Source organism: Agelaius phoeniceus, chromosome 35, assembly GCF_051311805.1.
Source record: "Agelaius phoeniceus isolate bAgePho1 chromosome 35, bAgePho1.hap1, whole genome shotgun sequence".
NCBI lineage: Eukaryota > Metazoa > Chordata > Aves > Passeriformes > Icteridae > Agelaius > Agelaius phoeniceus.
Window position 1 is genome coordinate 1421589 of NC_135299.1, and position 16383 is coordinate 1437971.

A 16383-nucleotide genomic window follows, 5' to 3' on the forward strand; every position below is an offset into this window, starting at 1 on the left:
CCCCCCGGAGCCAAGGAGGACACGGTCGCACGGGGGTCCGAGGCTGCTTTATGAGGGCGCCCGGTCCGGCGGGCGAGCGGGGCGGGGGTCGGGCAGTGCTTCCCGGTACCGGCAGGGAAAGGCAGGGGAGCCCCGGGGCGCCGGGCCCGGGGCGGGGTCGGGCGGGTCGGGGACAGCCCCGGGCCCGCTGCTGGTTCCAGTTCCACGCTCTGTGTCCGGTCTGCTCCCGGTGCCGTGTCCGGTCTGCTCCCGGCGCTGCTCCTTGCGGGGGATCCGGTCACAGGGCCAGCACCGGCGGGAACACGGCCCCGTCTGTGGGGACACCGCGGTGACAGGGGACATGGGGACATGGCAGGGGAGAGGGGACACCGGGAGGGAGGACACGACAGGGGGGACAGGGGACACGGGGAGGAGAGAGGGGACATGGGGAGAGAGGGGACACTGCGGTGGCAGGGGACACTGGGGGAGAGGGGACACGGCAGGGGGAGAGGGGACACGGCAGGGGGAGAGGGGACACGAACGTGAGGGGACACGAGGAAGGGAGAGAGGACACTGGGGGTGAGAGGGGACATGGGGAAGGGACACCGGGGTGAGAGGGGACACTGCTGGGGGAGAGGGGACACTGCTGGGGGAGAGGGGACACTGGGGTGACAGGGGACACCGGGGGGAGAGGGGACACAGGGGTTAGAAAGGACATTGGGGTGACAGGGGACACGGGGAGGGGACACAGGGAGGGGAGGGGACACCAAGGTGACAGGGGACACCGGGGGGAGATGGGACACGGGCAGGGGAGAGGGGACGGGGGGGAACACGGCCCCGTCTGCCGGGACACGGGGGTGAGAAGGGACACAGCGAGGTGAGAGGGGACACGGGGAGGGGACAGGGGACACGGAGGAGGGGACAGCGGTGCCATCTTACGCTTGGGGCTGCTCTGGCTGTCGGGCTCGGGCACCTTCCAGTCCAGCTTTCGGCCCTTCTCGTAGAGCCCCTTGAGAACCTTGCGGAACTCCTCGGGCTCCGCGCCCTGCGGGCTCAGCTCCAGGTACTTGCGGTAGAGCTGCAGCGCCGTCCGCGCGTCCTCGATGCTGTCGTGGGTCTCCCCCTGGATCTTCAGGTCTGCGGGGACAGCCCCGGATCAGCGGCGGGACCCTCCGGGAGGGCCCCGCCCCCCGCCCCTTGCCGGATCCCGGAGCTGCGGTACCGACCCAGGAAGTACCAGGCGAGGAAGCGCAGGGAGATCATCCTCTTCCTCGGGATGTGGAACAGGTACACGGTGTCGATCACCTGGTCCTTGGGCACCTGGGGGAGTGGCACGGAAATAAATATTTTATAAAAAAATCATTCCGTTAGGATGGTTTTCTCCTGAGAAACTGAGAGGCCTCAGAAATTAAATGTAAACAATGATTATCTGATGCTGTGGAATGCAACCAATTTAATTAATTTTATTAATGGCCAATCACAGTCCAGCTGTCTCGGACTCTCTGAGAGTCACAAGTTTTTATTATCATTCCATTATTTTCCTTTCAAGCCTTCTGATAAAATCCTTTCTTCTATTCTTTTAGTATAATTGATATATTTTAATATAATATATGATATATTAATATAATTATGATATATTTTAACATATATAATAAAATAATAAATCAGCCTTCTGAAATATGGAGTCAAGATTCTCGTCTCTTCTTTCTCATCTCTTCTATTCTTTTAGTATAGTTTTAATATAATATATATTACATATTTAATATAATATTTATATATATTTATTATATATATTAAATATATAGTATATATATTTATTATATATTTTTAATATAATATATATAATAAAATAATAAATCTGCCTTTCTGAAACATGGAGTGAAGACTCTCATCTCTTCTTTCTCATGTCTTCTATTATTTTAGAATAGTTTTAATATAATATATATTCTATATATATAATATATATAATATATAAATATATAAATAATATATACATATATATGATATAAATAGTAATATGTATTATTTATAATAATTTTCTACAATATATAACACAATATAATGTATAAATATATATTAAATAAATATAATATATATTTAATAGAATATATTAATTATATATATTATATTAAATATATATATTTATTATATGTGTTTAACATAATATATAAAATATATGTAATAAAATAATAAATCTGCCTTTCTGAAACAAGATTCCCATCTCTTCCCCTGTTGGGGTTGCCTGCAAATTCCCCAGGGGAGGGGACAGGGTCCAGAGACCCCTCCCAGCCCCACCCCAGCCGCCCACCGTGGCCAGGTAGGGGGGGTCAGGTTGTCACCATCAGGTTGATGACACGGAAATCCTTCTGCAGCCCGTGGCCCACAAACTTGACTCCCACATCGATGAGGAAACGCAGCTTCAGGTAGGTGGATTTGAGGGTGGTCAGGTGCTTGGAGGAGATCTTGGCATCCAAATCTCCTGGCTTGATCCCGGAGTATTGGGTCAGGTAATCCACCACCTGTGGAGATCAGGGCACCTGGAAGGGGCTGCAGGGACCAGGGGCTCTGCCCCCTCCTCAATTCCCCTCTCAGCACCCTGGGGAGGGGGCTGGTGGTGTAGGACAACAGCCCCAGGTGAGCATGGAGGACATGGGTGTGCAGGTGAGGTCACCAGAGGGCACAGGGGAACACCCAGGAGTCCATGGAGAGCACCCAGGTGTCCATGGAGAGCACCCAGGTGGGTGGGTGTCCGAGTGAGGTCACCATGGAGAACACAGAGGAGCACCCAGGTGTCCATGGAGAGCACCCACATGTCCATGGGGAGCACCCAGGTGTCCAGGTGAGGTCACCATGGAGAACCCAGAGTTGTCCAAGTGAGGTCACCACAGAGAACACGCAGGAGCCCAGGTGAGGTCACCATGGAGAACCCAGAGTTGTCCAAGTGAGGTCACCATGGAGAGCACACACATACCCAGATGAGGTCACTGTCACCTGCAGAGCAGGCCCATGTCCCTCCTGGTGGCCTGGGGAGCAGCGTGAGGCCACCTGGACCCCCATACCTGTTCCTGGGTGGAGATGTAGTCGTCGATGAAGGGCACACCCTCGTTGGGACCCTGCCCACGCACGCAGGTGATCCGGGCCACCGACATCTGGCTGGGCTTGATGGTGGACTTGGTGCCATCACTGCGCAGCTCGGCCTCCTCCTGCCACCAAGGACGGGACACGTGGTGACCAACAGCCCCAGAGGGTGACAGGGGACACGAGGAAGGGAAGAAGGGCCATCCCTGCTCCCTGTCCCTTCGTCCCTTTCTCCCCAGAGCTCCCCCACCTCGTTGAGCGTGACGAACTCGGCGTCCAACCCCACCAGGTCTCCAGCTTGGGGCATCTCGTTGAGCATCAGGGGGATGAAGGTGGCGTGGCACTTGCGCTGCTTGCGGGCCAGGGACGCCTCAGCCAGGAGCACGCTGGCCTCGATGGGGTTCTTGACTGTGCAGGGAAAGGGGAAGGAGCTCAGCGGTGCCACCACGGCGGCGCCACCGCCACCACTTCCACGTCCCCTCCCGGGGAGGGGGGGCACTCACTGACGAGGTTGTACTTGGAGTTGAGGTTCCTCCTGGCATAGTAGAGGATGGCTGGAACCTTCCAGCTCATGTCAAACTGCACAGCTTCGCACTGCGGCGGGGCAGAGGGGACGCTCAGGGACAGCCCTGGTGGCTCCACGCTCCACGAGCAGTGGAGTCACCTCAGCGCTCACCTTGTCCACGGGCTCGATGAGGAAGTCGTTGAAGAGGTACCACTGCTGGTGAGTGACTCCCTGAAGCGGGGGGGAAAAAGCACAAGCAGTGACTCCTCTGCCTGCTTACCAGGGAAAGGAGGGTGTGACTGTGCCATGTGGGAACCCCCGCCCTTCCTGGGACACCGTGGGGAAATCCCTGCTGCCCTGGGTGGTGACAAAGGACGAGAAAGGATTGGGCTGGACGGGCTCTGGGCTCTGCCCAGCTCCTGAGCAAAACTCCAGGGAGATGCAAGAGATAAGAGACAGGGATGGAGACTTGACACACTCTGGGAAATCCTGTCTTGGGCATCTCCAGCAGAAACCAGGACTGCCCAGACCAGCCCTTTCCTCGGGAAGGGAGATGACGTCCCTGCCCTTACCTGGAAGTACAAGGACAAGCTGGCACCGTGCCCGTGGCCAGGAGGAACCAGCTTGAGTGGGTGTGGGAAGAAGATTTCTTCAACCCTTCCCTCCCCCTGAGGGGCCCCAGCAGCTCTAGGCACGTTCAGCCCAAACCTCCAGAGAGATCTCAGAATGAGATGGCAGCTCTCCCTGGTGGGGGCCCAGCAGGGTCTCACCTCCTTGCGTTGGTGGTAGGTCTCTCCCACCTTGATGTGCCCCACCAGGCTGCCCCCAGTGCGGGAATCCAGGATGTGCACAACGGTGGCCATGAGGTCGTAGATGTACACGGACTCGGGGTCGTCTGTTGGGCTCAGCTGAGGGAGGAATTAGGAATGTCTGAACCCCCACCCCCAAAACCACCATTTTTGGACATTTCCATGCTCCCCTGAGCTATCTCCTCATCATCCCTCAGCAGAAAGTGGTTCTGAGGCAGCTCTGCTCCCACAGCCCCACGTGCCTCTGTCAGTTCACCCACAGAATTCATCCCCGATTCTGTGACTTCACCTGTGGTGGCTCTGTCACCTCACCCACGCTGATTTTGTCACTTTACCTCATCGGTCTCGCTCCAGTTGCTCACATCGAGCTCTTTGCTCTTGGTCAACCTCATCTTGATGGCGTGAGGGATCCAAATGTTCTTCAGTTCCTCCACGGAAGGATACGAATGCCCCGTGTCGGGGTTCCCCAGATCCTTCCTGCACGGGGAATCATGGAAAGCTGAGCTGGAGGGAGGAGATGTCACCCAGGCCAGATGATTTTCTGTGATTTTCTGTGATTTTCCTGAAATTTCTGTGGCAAGCTGGAGCTGCCTGGAGCAGGACTCTGGGAGAGGTGCTCAGCCAATGTGGTTTTGGGGCTTTTGTCAGTTACAAAAGGGGCACAAGGTGGGTGACAAAGGGGATGTGGTGCAGGTTATCAAATTAACATTATTTACATGAGAAATATCCCAGAGAAACACCCAGGAGGTGTCACTGCTCACAGGTGCCACCCCAGGAACAGAATCCTAGAATCCTTGAGCTTGGAAAAGCTTTCCAAGGCCATCAAGTCCAACCTCTGGCCAATCCCCAGTTTGTCACCCAGACCAGAGTGCCACATCCACTCATTCCTTGGCCACCTCCAGGGATGGTGACTCCCTGGCATGTTCCAGCTCTTTCCATGAAGAAATTCCTCCTGAATTGTCACCTACCAGTCTCCAAGAGAGATCTCCTTTCCCTTGGTGATGTCAAAGCCTCCTCTCTTCATCATGGCTTTCTGAAAGGAATACTGGCAACGAAACACAGGCAAGCATCAGCACACGGTGACAGGCCAGCCCTGGGGACACTTGGGTGACAGCCAGGCCAGGAGCAGGGAAAATATTAAATATTAAAAGTTGGTGACAGGGAAAAAAAAAAAAAAACAAAGGAAAACCCAACGTCCCAAGGTGCTCCCGGGGGGGCTGGGGGAAGGACAAAGTCACTCCTGCAGTCCCTTCAGCTCTGCCACGCCAGGAGATCTCATCTTTTCCGATTCCAAAGGTACAAACCATGCCCCAGGCATGACCCAAACTGCACCAGGTCCTCAGGTGGAGGGAGAGAGGCCAGAGCCAGCGAGAGCAGAGTGAAAACCTCGGCGGGGCCGGGCACCTCAACCCCAGCGTGCCGGGACAACGGGCCCCGAGTGTCTCCCCCACCTCAGCCTGTGTCTTCCAGAAATCTGCCTCCTTGGAGCTGTTCACCTCACAGTTAATGACCAGCACGTCTGGCAGGCAGCGGATGTTCCTGGTCTGCACCTGCAGGGAAGAGGGAGAGGTGGGAATGAGAGCACAGAGAAGGATTTTGGGACATCCGAGCGGGATTTGGGACATCCGAGCGGGATTTGGGACATCCGAGCGGGATTTGGGACATCTGCCACTGCCTGGCTGCAGTCCTGGGGGCACTTCCAGGATTGCAGAGCTGCTCCAGCAGCTCTTCTCTTTGTGGGGGGAGGTTGTTTCTCCCTGCTGAATCCCTGCCCCTGTGAGAGGAATTCACAGAGCCCAGGAAATACCAGGAACCGAATCTCTGGCATCCACTCAGGAGGTTCCCCAGTGACTCAGGGAGAAACTGCCCCACTCATGCCCGTGTCCCACAGCCCCTCGTGCCTGTGCCCCCTTGCCAGCCTCACCGTGGGCTGGTACTTCTCACAGTTCTCACACCAGGCTTGTGTGTTCTGCTCCAAGCAGATGCTGCGCTTTAAAATTTGGGCGAACTCGTAATCCTTGGCTGGTTTTTCTGGAGGGAGAAAGGAGAATAACGTCACCTCCCCGAGCACACAAACCTTGACCAACTGAGCTCAGCCAAACCTCTGGGGTTTTCCTCGTAACCACCAACCAGAAGGTCAAGCCCCAAAAGTGTCTTTTGAAAGCCAAAAGCTCGGCTGGTTGGAAACCCACCCCTGGAGCTCAGGCAGCTCCTGGTTGTGGGTGTGTTCCAGCTGGAAAAAGTCATGGATGCCAAACCCCACCCAGCTGAGGGGGCTGGGCCCTGCTGTTACCGGTGCTGTCGGGGTAGGAGAGGGTGAAGAGCAGCGTGGAGGACACACGGACGGTCTCCTTCCCACAGCGGCACATGCTGCAGTTCTCCATCTCACAACTGAACAGCTGCCCGATCACAGAGTCCCCCGAGGAGCCAAAGCTGCTGGAAAACCAGCACTGGGATCAGCAGAGATCCCTAAGCTGGGGAGCCACAGCTCCCAAAATCCTTCAGATTTTGAGGAATCAGCCATCTGAGCTGTCCCAACCTTCCAAGCCCCTCTGCAAAGCCTCAAAACAGGTTTTAGGGGGCAGAGGCTCAGCACAATGTTCAAATATGTGAAGAGCTGTAATTCCCACAGATCCCTCAAGGCATCCCAAACTTTCCAAGGGATGGGTGGGGTCTCTGGTGAGCAGTCCCCCTCCCCAGCTTGGCTCGTTCCCTGTCCCATCCCCATGGCAGGGCCTCACCTGCTGCCGGCCCCCCTGTAGGCCTGGGGTCCCTCCTGCTCTTGGGTTTCCTGGTGCAGCTGAGTCAGGATGAAGCGGTTCCAGCTCTGAATCAGCCTCCCCAGGTTCACCTTCCCCGTGGCTTCATCTGAATCTGCCAGGATCAAGCCCAGAGCCGACGCCTCCGGGATGGTGCGGAAAGCCCGCAGAAAATTGCTGCCCTGGGCATGGGGCAAGAGCAATGAGAACAATGTCCCCAAGGTCAAGTGACAGGAGTTTCCATCTGCCTGCCCAGCACCACACCCTTGGGCAGCCCAGCCCAGCACAGACCTGGCAGGGATCTCCTCTGGACAAATCCAGCATGTGGAAGAGCAAGCCCAGCTCACAGCCCAAGCAGAATTCCTTCTGGCACAGGTGGTTCTGGACCAGGCAGCGAACTGGCTCCAGGAAATACAGGACCTGGGAGAGAACCAGCACTTAGGGGGGCTCTGGGGGGGTCACACACAGGGGTTTGGGTGGGACTGGGGCAGCTCCCACCTGGATCATGCAGTTGCAGTAAGCGTTGGGAATGTGGGGCTCCAGCCCTGCGAACAGCGTCTTGTTGTAATGCTTGAAATCAAAATCCTCCAGCCCCAGCTTGGAGTATTTGATGGTGACCTGAGCAGAGATGTGACAGGTGAAAAAAACACCTCCCCATGCATTCTTTTCCCCATTGTGCCCCAGAGCAGCCCCCCAAGGCCACCACCCACCTTCCTGTACTTCTTGGCCACCCTGTAGAGATGTGGCTCCTCCTCACGCCCGATCGGGGACTCGGGGACTTGGCTGAAGTTGTCAAACTCGTTGTCCATCTCCTTTAACCTGTAAGGAATCTTGGAGCAGGGAGAGAGGAGAAGGGGTGAGCAGCTGAACCCTGAGGTGGGGAGAAACCCCACAAGCAGCTCCTGGGCTTTCCTGCTTCCCTGAATGAGCAAAGGGATCCACCAGAGCACAGTGGGGCCCTCCCTGGACCCGCACCTTCCTGCTGGCAGGGATTTGTCACTGTGGGAAAGCACAGGGCAGTGTTTTCCCAAGGCTGAGGGACGTGCCATGAACCTCCCAACAGCTCAGACCTTCCCTGCTGCCCTCAGAGCCACGGAGGGATGGAGCTGGGAATTCCAACTCCATCCCTCTGCCCGCTCAGGAGAAGCTGCCACCTCCAAACTCCACCTGCACCACCCCGAGGGAATGGGATGGGATTCCTGAAACCTGGGGGGATCCCTCAGCACGCACAGAGCTCCATCCTCTCCCAGGCTGCAGAGTTCTACCCTCCCAAAATTGCCCCTCCTGGCAGTGGGTACCTGATTGCGGAGCTTGGTCCTGGGGTTTGGGGCGTAGCCAATGAACCCCACCTTCTTCATGGTGCGCAGGATCTCGGGATCCACCGGGGGGGCTCGCCTGGAAACAGCCCCTGGCTCAGAGCAGCATCTCCCACCCACCCAAGGGGGGCTCAGGGACCCACCCTGAAGGGGTCCTGAGCGTTCCCCCCTCCCCAGGTTTTCATTTTTCATCCCAATAACAGGGCAGCAGTGCTGAGCACGGGGGTTTTAGGGGTAGGAAGAGGGAAAAGGAGATTCCACAGGGGCAGAGCAGAGGCAGGATCCCACTGGGAGTGGGAGGGAGGGAGGTTGGACCATGTCCCACCATCCTCACACCTGCACAGTGACACCTCCACCACGGGAAACTCATCTGGCGTTTCCCAGGCAAGCAGGAATGATGCCTTAGGATTCAGCTTTTGTATTTTTCAGACCTTGTACTGCTTTAGTGTGTAACTCTACAACTCCACAGCCTGTCAGCTGCTGTTCTCTCACTTTATTTACATGAAACAATTCCTCTCTGACACTCAAGGACACCTGACTCAAACTCCTAGAGATGTAAACAACAGTGAATTGAGGGGGGGCAAACTTGGAGTAAATAACTCCATTATCTCAGGCTGTAATTGGAGTAAATAACTCCATTGCCTGAGGCTGTAATTGGAGTAACTCCATTACCTGAGGCTGTAATTGGAAGAAATGCCTCCATTACCTGAGGCTGTAATTGGATTAAGTAACTCCATTACCTGAGGCTGTAATTGTAGGATTAACCCCTGATATGTAAATGAACCAAATTTATAAAAGTGTGAAAAACTCACAACCAACATCTTGGGTGTAACCTCTGGTTGACTTTAACTACCCAAGGTGCACCTATTGAAATTGGAGGAAATCCCTCCATTACCTGAGGCTGTAATTGGAGTAAGTAACTCCATTACCTGAGGCTGTAATTGGAGGATTAAACCTTGATATGTAAATGCACCAAATTTATAAAAGTGTGAAAAACTCACAACCAACATCTTGGGTGTAACCTCTGGTTGACTTTAACTACCCAAGGTGCACCTATTGAAATTGGAGGAAATGCTTCCATTACCTGAGGCTGTAATTGGAGTAAGTAACTCCATTACCTGAGGCTGTAATTGGAGGATTAAACCCTGATATGTAAATGCACCAATTTTATAAAAGTATAAAAGTGTGAAAAACTCACATCTTGGGTGTAACCTCTGTGCGACTTTACGCAAGGTGCACCCATTGAAATCCTTCAATAAAAACCTGCTTTTAATTTAATTTAATCCCTCTATCCTCTGTTTTAGACATGAAGAAAGAGAGGGACTGTGCCAGAGAGGGAATCTGGGAATTCTTTCAGTGGGAATCTGGGAATTACCTCGGTGCAGGGGCCGAGTTGGCGGCCGGCCAGTCGGAGAGCAACGCGTCGCTGGTCAGCGGCACCGGGATCAACGACAGAGGCACCAAATCCTGGTTCCAATCCAGGTGTGGCAGCGTGTCCACCATGCAGGGCAGGGCAAAGTCGGTCTCACGGGAGTAGGCGTTGAAAGTGACCTCTGGGGAGTCAGCCCAGAGGTGGACACAGCCCTCAGAGTCACCAAAAGCCAGCGCCTGCTTGCTGGCGCTCACGTCGAAGGTCATGATGAGCGGCCCCACGGTGTTGACGTGGAAGATGTCGGCGGGGTTGGCCAGCCCGGTGGGCTCACAGAACTGGCACTGGCCTGGGGAGGAGGGAAAAGGGGGAAATGTGGTGCTAGGAGTGGGTGGGAGGCAGGAGGTGATGGCACGCAGGGGGCAGGATGGTGGATGTGGGATGGCGGTACTTGGGTGAGCGTTGTGGAGTGTCCTGGGTGGGAAGGGAACTACAAGGAGCAAAGTGCAGCTCCTGGTCCCGTGTAGGACAAGCCTAAAAGTTTCCCAGTCCCCAAATCCCAACACCTGAGAGTGTTGCCTCTGACCTCTCAAATTATGGAATATCCTGAGCTGGATCATCAAGTCCAACTCCTGTTCTTGCATAGGACAAGGCCAAAATTTCCTCAAATCCCCAAATCCAAACACCTGAGAGTGTTGCCTCTGACCTCTCAAATTATGGAATATCCTGTGCTGAAAGGAACTCACAAGGATCATTGAGTCCAACTCCTGTTCTTGCACAGGACAAGCCCAAAAGTTCTTCAAATCCCCAAATCCCAGCACCTGAGAGTGTTGCCCCTGACCTCTCAAATTATGGAATATCCTGATCTGAAAGGAACTCACAAGATTATTGAGGCCAACTCCCAGCCTAGCACAGGAAAAGCCCAAAAATTCCTCAAATCTCCAAATCCCAGCACCTGAGAGTGGTGTCCAAACAGTCCCTGACCTCTCAAATTATGGAAAATCCTGAGATGAAAGGAACCCACGTGGATCATTGAGTCCAATGCCTGTTCTTGCACAGGACAACGCCAAAAATTCCTCAAATCTCCAAATTCCAAAACCTTAGAGCGTTGTCCCTGACCTCTCATAACACCATAAACTCCATTAACCCCATAAACCCCATAACCCCAGGTTTTGGGTTAGGCTTTTCCAGATTATGGGGAGCATTCCTGACACTCCTGGATGCTCCAAACCAGGGAAGGCAGCTCAGGCTTTCCCCTGGATAAATAAAAAACCCCAACACGACCCCACAGCAGTGACAGGGGAAGCAGTGAGAGCTTTTGTGCTCGGACAATTTCCAAGGACAGATAAAGAGGGGAGAGAAAGATTTTAGAAATGGAATTTTAAGGAATTTTTGACAGAAACGTCACGCCCAGCATGACCTCACCTGTCTGGGAGATGATGGCCAGGCGGGAGGTGTAGGTGGGGATGAAGCGCAGGAAGAAGGGGTCGATGTGGACCTGCAGGGGGGTGGTGGCCCTCATCATCCTGAGGTCATAGACCTTGAGGAACCGGTCACAGGCCAGGCCGTTCATGCGGCTGGAGAAGCCACAGGTCACCAGCAGGTTCCCGTGCACGTCAAAGTCCGACAGGCTCCCGGAGTGGGCGTCAAACTCGTGCTCCACCACGAAGGTGCGCAGGTCACGCAGGGACACCTGAGAGGGGAGGGCCTGGCTGTGGTCACCCAGGCTCTGGAGGTCTGGGAAGAGCTGAAATTCTGGGATTTTTCCCTCCCTGAACAGGGGTTACCTTGCCTGAGGTGTGGCCGCAGAAGAAGAAGCGGTTGGATTGCCTCATGATGGTGATGCCGGGCACCTCCACAGTGTACTGGGAGAGAGGTGGGGAGGGCAGAGATCAGCAAAGGGCAGGGAAGGGCAGGGATGGACAGGGATGGACAGGGATGGGAGCAGGGATGGACAGGGAAAAGCAGGGATGGACAGGGAAAAGCAGAGATGGACAGGGAAAAGCAGAGATGGACAGGGAAAAGCAGAGATGGACAGGGATGAGCAGAGATGGACAGGGATGAGCAGAGATGGACAGGGATGAGCAGGGATGGACAGAGAAAAGCAGGGATGGGCAGGGATGGACAGGGATGGGAGCAGGGATGGACAGGGAAGAGCAGGGATGGAGCAGGGATGGAGCAGGGATGGACACGAATGGGAGCAGACATGGACAGGGAAAAGCAGGGATGAGAGGAAGGATGGAGCAGGGATGGGCAGGGATGAGCAGAGAAAAGCAGGGATGGAGCAGGGATGGGAGCAGGGATGAGAGCAGGGATGAGAGCAGGGATGAGAGCAGGGATGAGAGCAGGGATGAGAGCAGGGATGAGCAGAGAAAAGCAGGGATGAGAGCAGGGATGCCCAGGGAAGAGCAGAGATGAGCAGGGAGGAATCCCAGAGCGAAGCTCCAGGGAGCAGCCCCCAGCCCAGCCACACCTTCTGTGTCTCCTGGACAGTGTTGAGGTCCATCTCCAGCACGTGGTTCTGCAGCCCAGCCACCAGCAGGGTGTTGTTGTCTGTCAGCAGGAGGCTGTGCATGTCCTCGGATTCATCCATGCTGGGGGACAGGCAGGACACCCTGAGACCCCTGAGACCCCTGAGACTTCTGACACCCCTGAGATCCCTGAGACCCCTGGGAATCCTGAGGCTCCTGAGAGCTCAGAGACCCCTGACACACCTGAGACTCCTGAGATCCCTGAGACACCTGAGATCCCTGAGACTCCTGAGACCCCTGAGACCCCTGACACCCCAGAGACCCCTGAGGCTCCTGACACACCTGAGATTCCTGAGACCCCTGACACCTCTGAGACCCTCAACATCCCTGAGACACCTGAGACTCCAGAAACCCCAGACACACCTGACACCCTAGAGACCCCTGAGATCCCTGACACACCTGAGACCTCCGACACCCCTGAGACTCCTGACGGATCTGAGACCCCAGAGACCCCTGAGACCCCTGACACACCTGAGATGCCTGAGATCCCTGAGACCCCTAAAGCCCCTGAGACCTCTAAGACCCCTGACACACCTGGGGCTCCTGAAACCCCTGAGACCTCTGAGGCTCCTGAGACCCCTGAGGCTCCTGACACCTCAGAGACTCCTGAGACCCCTAACACTCCAGAGATCCCTGACACACCTGAGACCCCTGAAACCCCAGAGATCCCTGAGACCCCAGAAACCCCTGACACACCTGAGATCCCTGAGACCCCTAAAGCTCCTGAGACCCCTGACACCCCAGAGTTCCTTGAGACCCCTGAGACCCCTGAATCCCCAGAGACCCCTGACATCCCAAAGACCCCAGAGACCCCTGAGGTTCCTGAGACCCCTGAGACCCCAGAAACCTCAGAGACCCCTGACACCCCGAGACCCCTGACACACCTGAGACCCCTGCCCAGCCCCTGGAGGGGCCAGGAGCACTCACAGGTAGTCGAAAATGATGAGGCCTCCCCGGGACAGGTACTTGAGGTTGGATTTGGTGAGGAAGAGGACGCCGTTCTCCAGGCTCTGGATCTGGCGGATGTCGTCGCTGCTGTTCACCTGGAAGGAGGAGTAGCGCTCCAGAGTGGGCCCGAAGAAGGAGGTGGCGTGGCCCTGAAAGGAGAGGGGACAGGGATGTCACAACCCCATGTCCCAGCGCGTGTGACACAGCCGAGTGTTGCTTCATCCTCTGCCACATCCTGGATTTTCCAGGTTACGGGGGCATTCCTGACACTCCAGGGAAGGCAGCTCAGGCTTTTCCCTGGATAAATAAAAAATCCCAGCATGTCCCCTCTGCCCTGAAAGCAGAGGGGACAGAGATGTCACAACTCCATATCCTGGTGGGTGTGACACAGCTGAGCCTGACTTCATCCTCTGCCAGGTCCAGGTTATGGGGGTTTTCCCTGCTAGAGCTTCCAAAACCTCTCCAGAGCTTCCCAAAACTTTCCCAAAGCTTCCCAAAACCTTCCCAGATCTTCCCAAACCTCCCCAAGACCTCTCCAGAGCTTCTAAAACCTTCCCAGAGCTTCCAAAAGCTCTCCAGAGTTTCCCAAAATCTTCCCAGCTCTTCCCAAACCTTCCCAAAACCTCTCCAGAGCTTCCAAAACCTCTCCAGATATTTCCAAAACCTTTTGAAAACCTCTCCACAGTTTCCCAAAACCTCTCCAGAGCTCCCCAAACCTCTCCAGAACCTCCCAAAACCTCTCCAGAGCCTTCCCAAACCTTTCCAGATCTTCTCAAACCTTCCCAAAACCTCTCCAGAGCTTCCAAAACCTTCTCAAAACCTCTCCAGAGCTTCCAAAACCTCTCCAGAGCCTTCCCAAAACCTCTCCAGAGCCTTCCCAAAACCTTCCCAGATCTTCCCAAAACCTCTCCAGATCTTCCCAAACCTTTCCAGATCTTCTCAAACCTTCCCAAAACCTCTCCAGAGCTTCCAAAACCTCTACAGAGCTTCCCAAAACCTTCCCAGATCTTCCCAAAACCTCTCCAGATCTTCCCAAAACCTCTCCAGATCTTCCCAAACCTTTCCAGATCTTCTCAAACCTTCCCAAAACCTCTCCAGAGCTTCCAAAACCTCTACAGAGCTTCCCAAAACCTCTCCAGATCTTCCCCAAACCTCTCCAGAGCCTTCCCAAACCTTCCCAAAACCTCTCCAGAGCTTCCAAAACCTTCCCAGATCTTCCCAAAACCTTCCCAGATCTTCCCAAAACTTCTCCAGATCTTCCCGAAACCTCTCCAGATCTTCCCCAAACCTCTCCAGAGCCTTCCCAAACCTCTCCAGAGCCTCCCCAGAGCTCCCCCAGCTCCCCACGTACCCCATGGTTGCCGACCCAGAGCATCTCCTCGTGCAGGTCGAAGTGGGCCACGGCCACGGGCACGCCGACCTCAGAGACGGCCGTGTGCAGCTCGCTGTAGATGCCCTCCATCAGGGGCACGGGGTCGGGCACCGGGAGCCCCTCCAGGGCCACCCCCTCGGGGTCCAGCTCCACCAGGTTGGGGTTCAGGTGCGGGTCCAGCACCGGCTCCAGCGCGGGGTGCAGGGGAGGAGCGAACTCGGCCAGGGAGGGGTTGAGGCCCTCGAAGTTCATGGTGGGTCCTGGACCTGGAGAGGGGGGACAGAGGGACAGAGGGACAGGGGAGTGGGTCAGGGACAGCTGGGGGGGCTGGAAACGGGGATGGGATGGGATGGGAACTGGGATTACCAGGGAATGGGATGGGGGCGAGGGGTTGAGGCCCTCAAAGTTCATGGTGGGTCCTGGAGCTGGAGAGGGGGGAGAGGGACAGGGGGTGGGTCAGGGAGAGCCAGGGGGAGCTGGAACCAGGGATGGGACGGGGGAACCGGGGATGGGAACTGGGATCACCAGGAGTGAGGGGCAGGAACGGGGGTGAGGGGCAGGAACGGGGATTGAGGAGCAGGAACGGCAGCTGGGATCGGGATCTTCGGGGGTGAGGGATGGGAACGGCAGCTGGAATCACCCGGGGAGAGGGGCAGGAACCAGGAACGGCAGCCAGGATTCCTGGGGGTGAGGGGCAGGAACGGGGATTGAGGGGCGGGAACAGCAGCCGGGATCTCCGTTCCGGTGGTGAGGGGCAGTGCTCGGTAGGGCCTGGGATGTAAAGTTCCTGCCCCAGGGGGTGATCAGAGCCTGGGCATGGACGGGGGAAGGGGCTGGGGTGGTCCCTGGGCACCGGGCACCATCCTTGGGCAGCGGACAGAGATCCCTGGGTACCGAGCAGGGGTCCCTAAGTACCAGGCAGGGGTCTCTGAGCACTGGGCACCGTCCCTGGGCACCGGGCAGGGGTCCCAGGGTACCGGGCACTGTCCCTGGGCACCGGGGACGGGTCCCAGGACACCGGGCACTGATCCCTGGGCACCGGGCAGCATCCGGGCTAACCGGGAAGCAGCCCAAGATGCCAGGCAGCCTCCCGCGGATACCGGGCAGTGCTCCCAGAGCACGGAACAATCTCCAGAGGAAGCGGGCAGTGTCCCAAGGCACCGGGTAGTGTCCTAAGGCACCGAGCAGCCAAACCGGGTCCCGCCCCGCCGCACCCCCAGGGCTCCGGGCCAGCTCCGCACCCTCCGCCTTTATCACCGCGACCCCACATCGATCTCGTCGGCGGGACCGGCGCTATCAGCGCCCGCAGTCCCAGGCGTGGTGCCGGGCGGGGCACACGGGGGGTCCCGTCCCGACCGAGCCCCGGAGCCGCCGCCAAACCCACACCCCGCCGCGCCCGCCGTTACCGAGCCGCCGCGGGCAGAGCCGCGCCGGGGCCGCGCTGCCGGGCTCGTCCCGCTGCGCCGCCGCGGCCGGGCCGGGGCCGGGGCCGCTCCCGCCGTCGCTACGGCAACCGCGCCCCTTGCCCGGTAAACCGGGGCCGCCCCGCGCTGCTGACCAATGGCAGCGCAGAGCGTCGGGGTGTTGACCAATCAGCGCCCGAGGAAGGCGGGACTATGCAGCGTGGCGGGACGGGGCGGCGCACGGGACAAAAAGGCTGCGATCGGCTGGTTCGTGGCGGGGGAGCCCCGGGGACAGCCCCGGGACCACCGGGGGC

The 16383-nt window shown here is 56.6% G+C and overlaps 1 protein-coding gene across 1 annotated transcript; it reads right to left on the minus strand.

The window, feature by feature from the left end:
• Window positions 1-28: 28 nt before the first annotated feature.
• PAN2 (poly(A) specific ribonuclease subunit PAN2) lies at window positions 29-16226 on the minus strand. The gene is made up of 26 exons (XM_054649208.2): window positions 16073-16226; window positions 14646-14932; window positions 13274-13443; window positions 12289-12409; window positions 11603-11680; window positions 11241-11508; window positions 9822-10164; window positions 8429-8525; window positions 7841-7960; window positions 7629-7748; window positions 7422-7550; window positions 7113-7312; window positions 6665-6807; window positions 6296-6402; window positions 5823-5921; window positions 5340-5416; window positions 4707-4848; window positions 4333-4470; window positions 3734-3793; window positions 3561-3651; window positions 3308-3465; window positions 3039-3182; window positions 2319-2498; window positions 1206-1299; window positions 919-1116; window positions 29-312 (listed from the first exon to the last, which is right to left on the minus strand). Exons 2-26 carry the CDS (start codon window positions 14916-14918, stop codon window positions 278-280), a joined length of 3585 nt encoding a protein of 1194 aa, XP_054505183.1. The 5' UTR covers window positions 14919-14932; window positions 16073-16226; the 3' UTR covers window positions 29-277.
• Window positions 16227-16383: the final 157 nt, after the last annotated feature.

Bases quoted from the DNA above. Each gene is read 5' to 3' on its own strand.
- PAN2 (XM_054649208.2), bottom strand. From the start codon at position 14,918: ATGAACTTCGAGGGCCTCAACCCCTCCCTGGCCGAGTTCGCTCCTCCC. The intron at 6,808-7,112 runs GTGAGGCCCTGC...CTGGTTTTCCAG, and splicing joins TACAGGGGGGCCGGCAGCAG to CAGCTTTGGCTCCTCGGGGG. The intron at 4,471-4,706 runs GTAAAGTGACAA...TTCCTCCCTCAG, and splicing joins ACTGGAGCGAGACCGATGAG to CTGAGCCCAACAGACGACCC.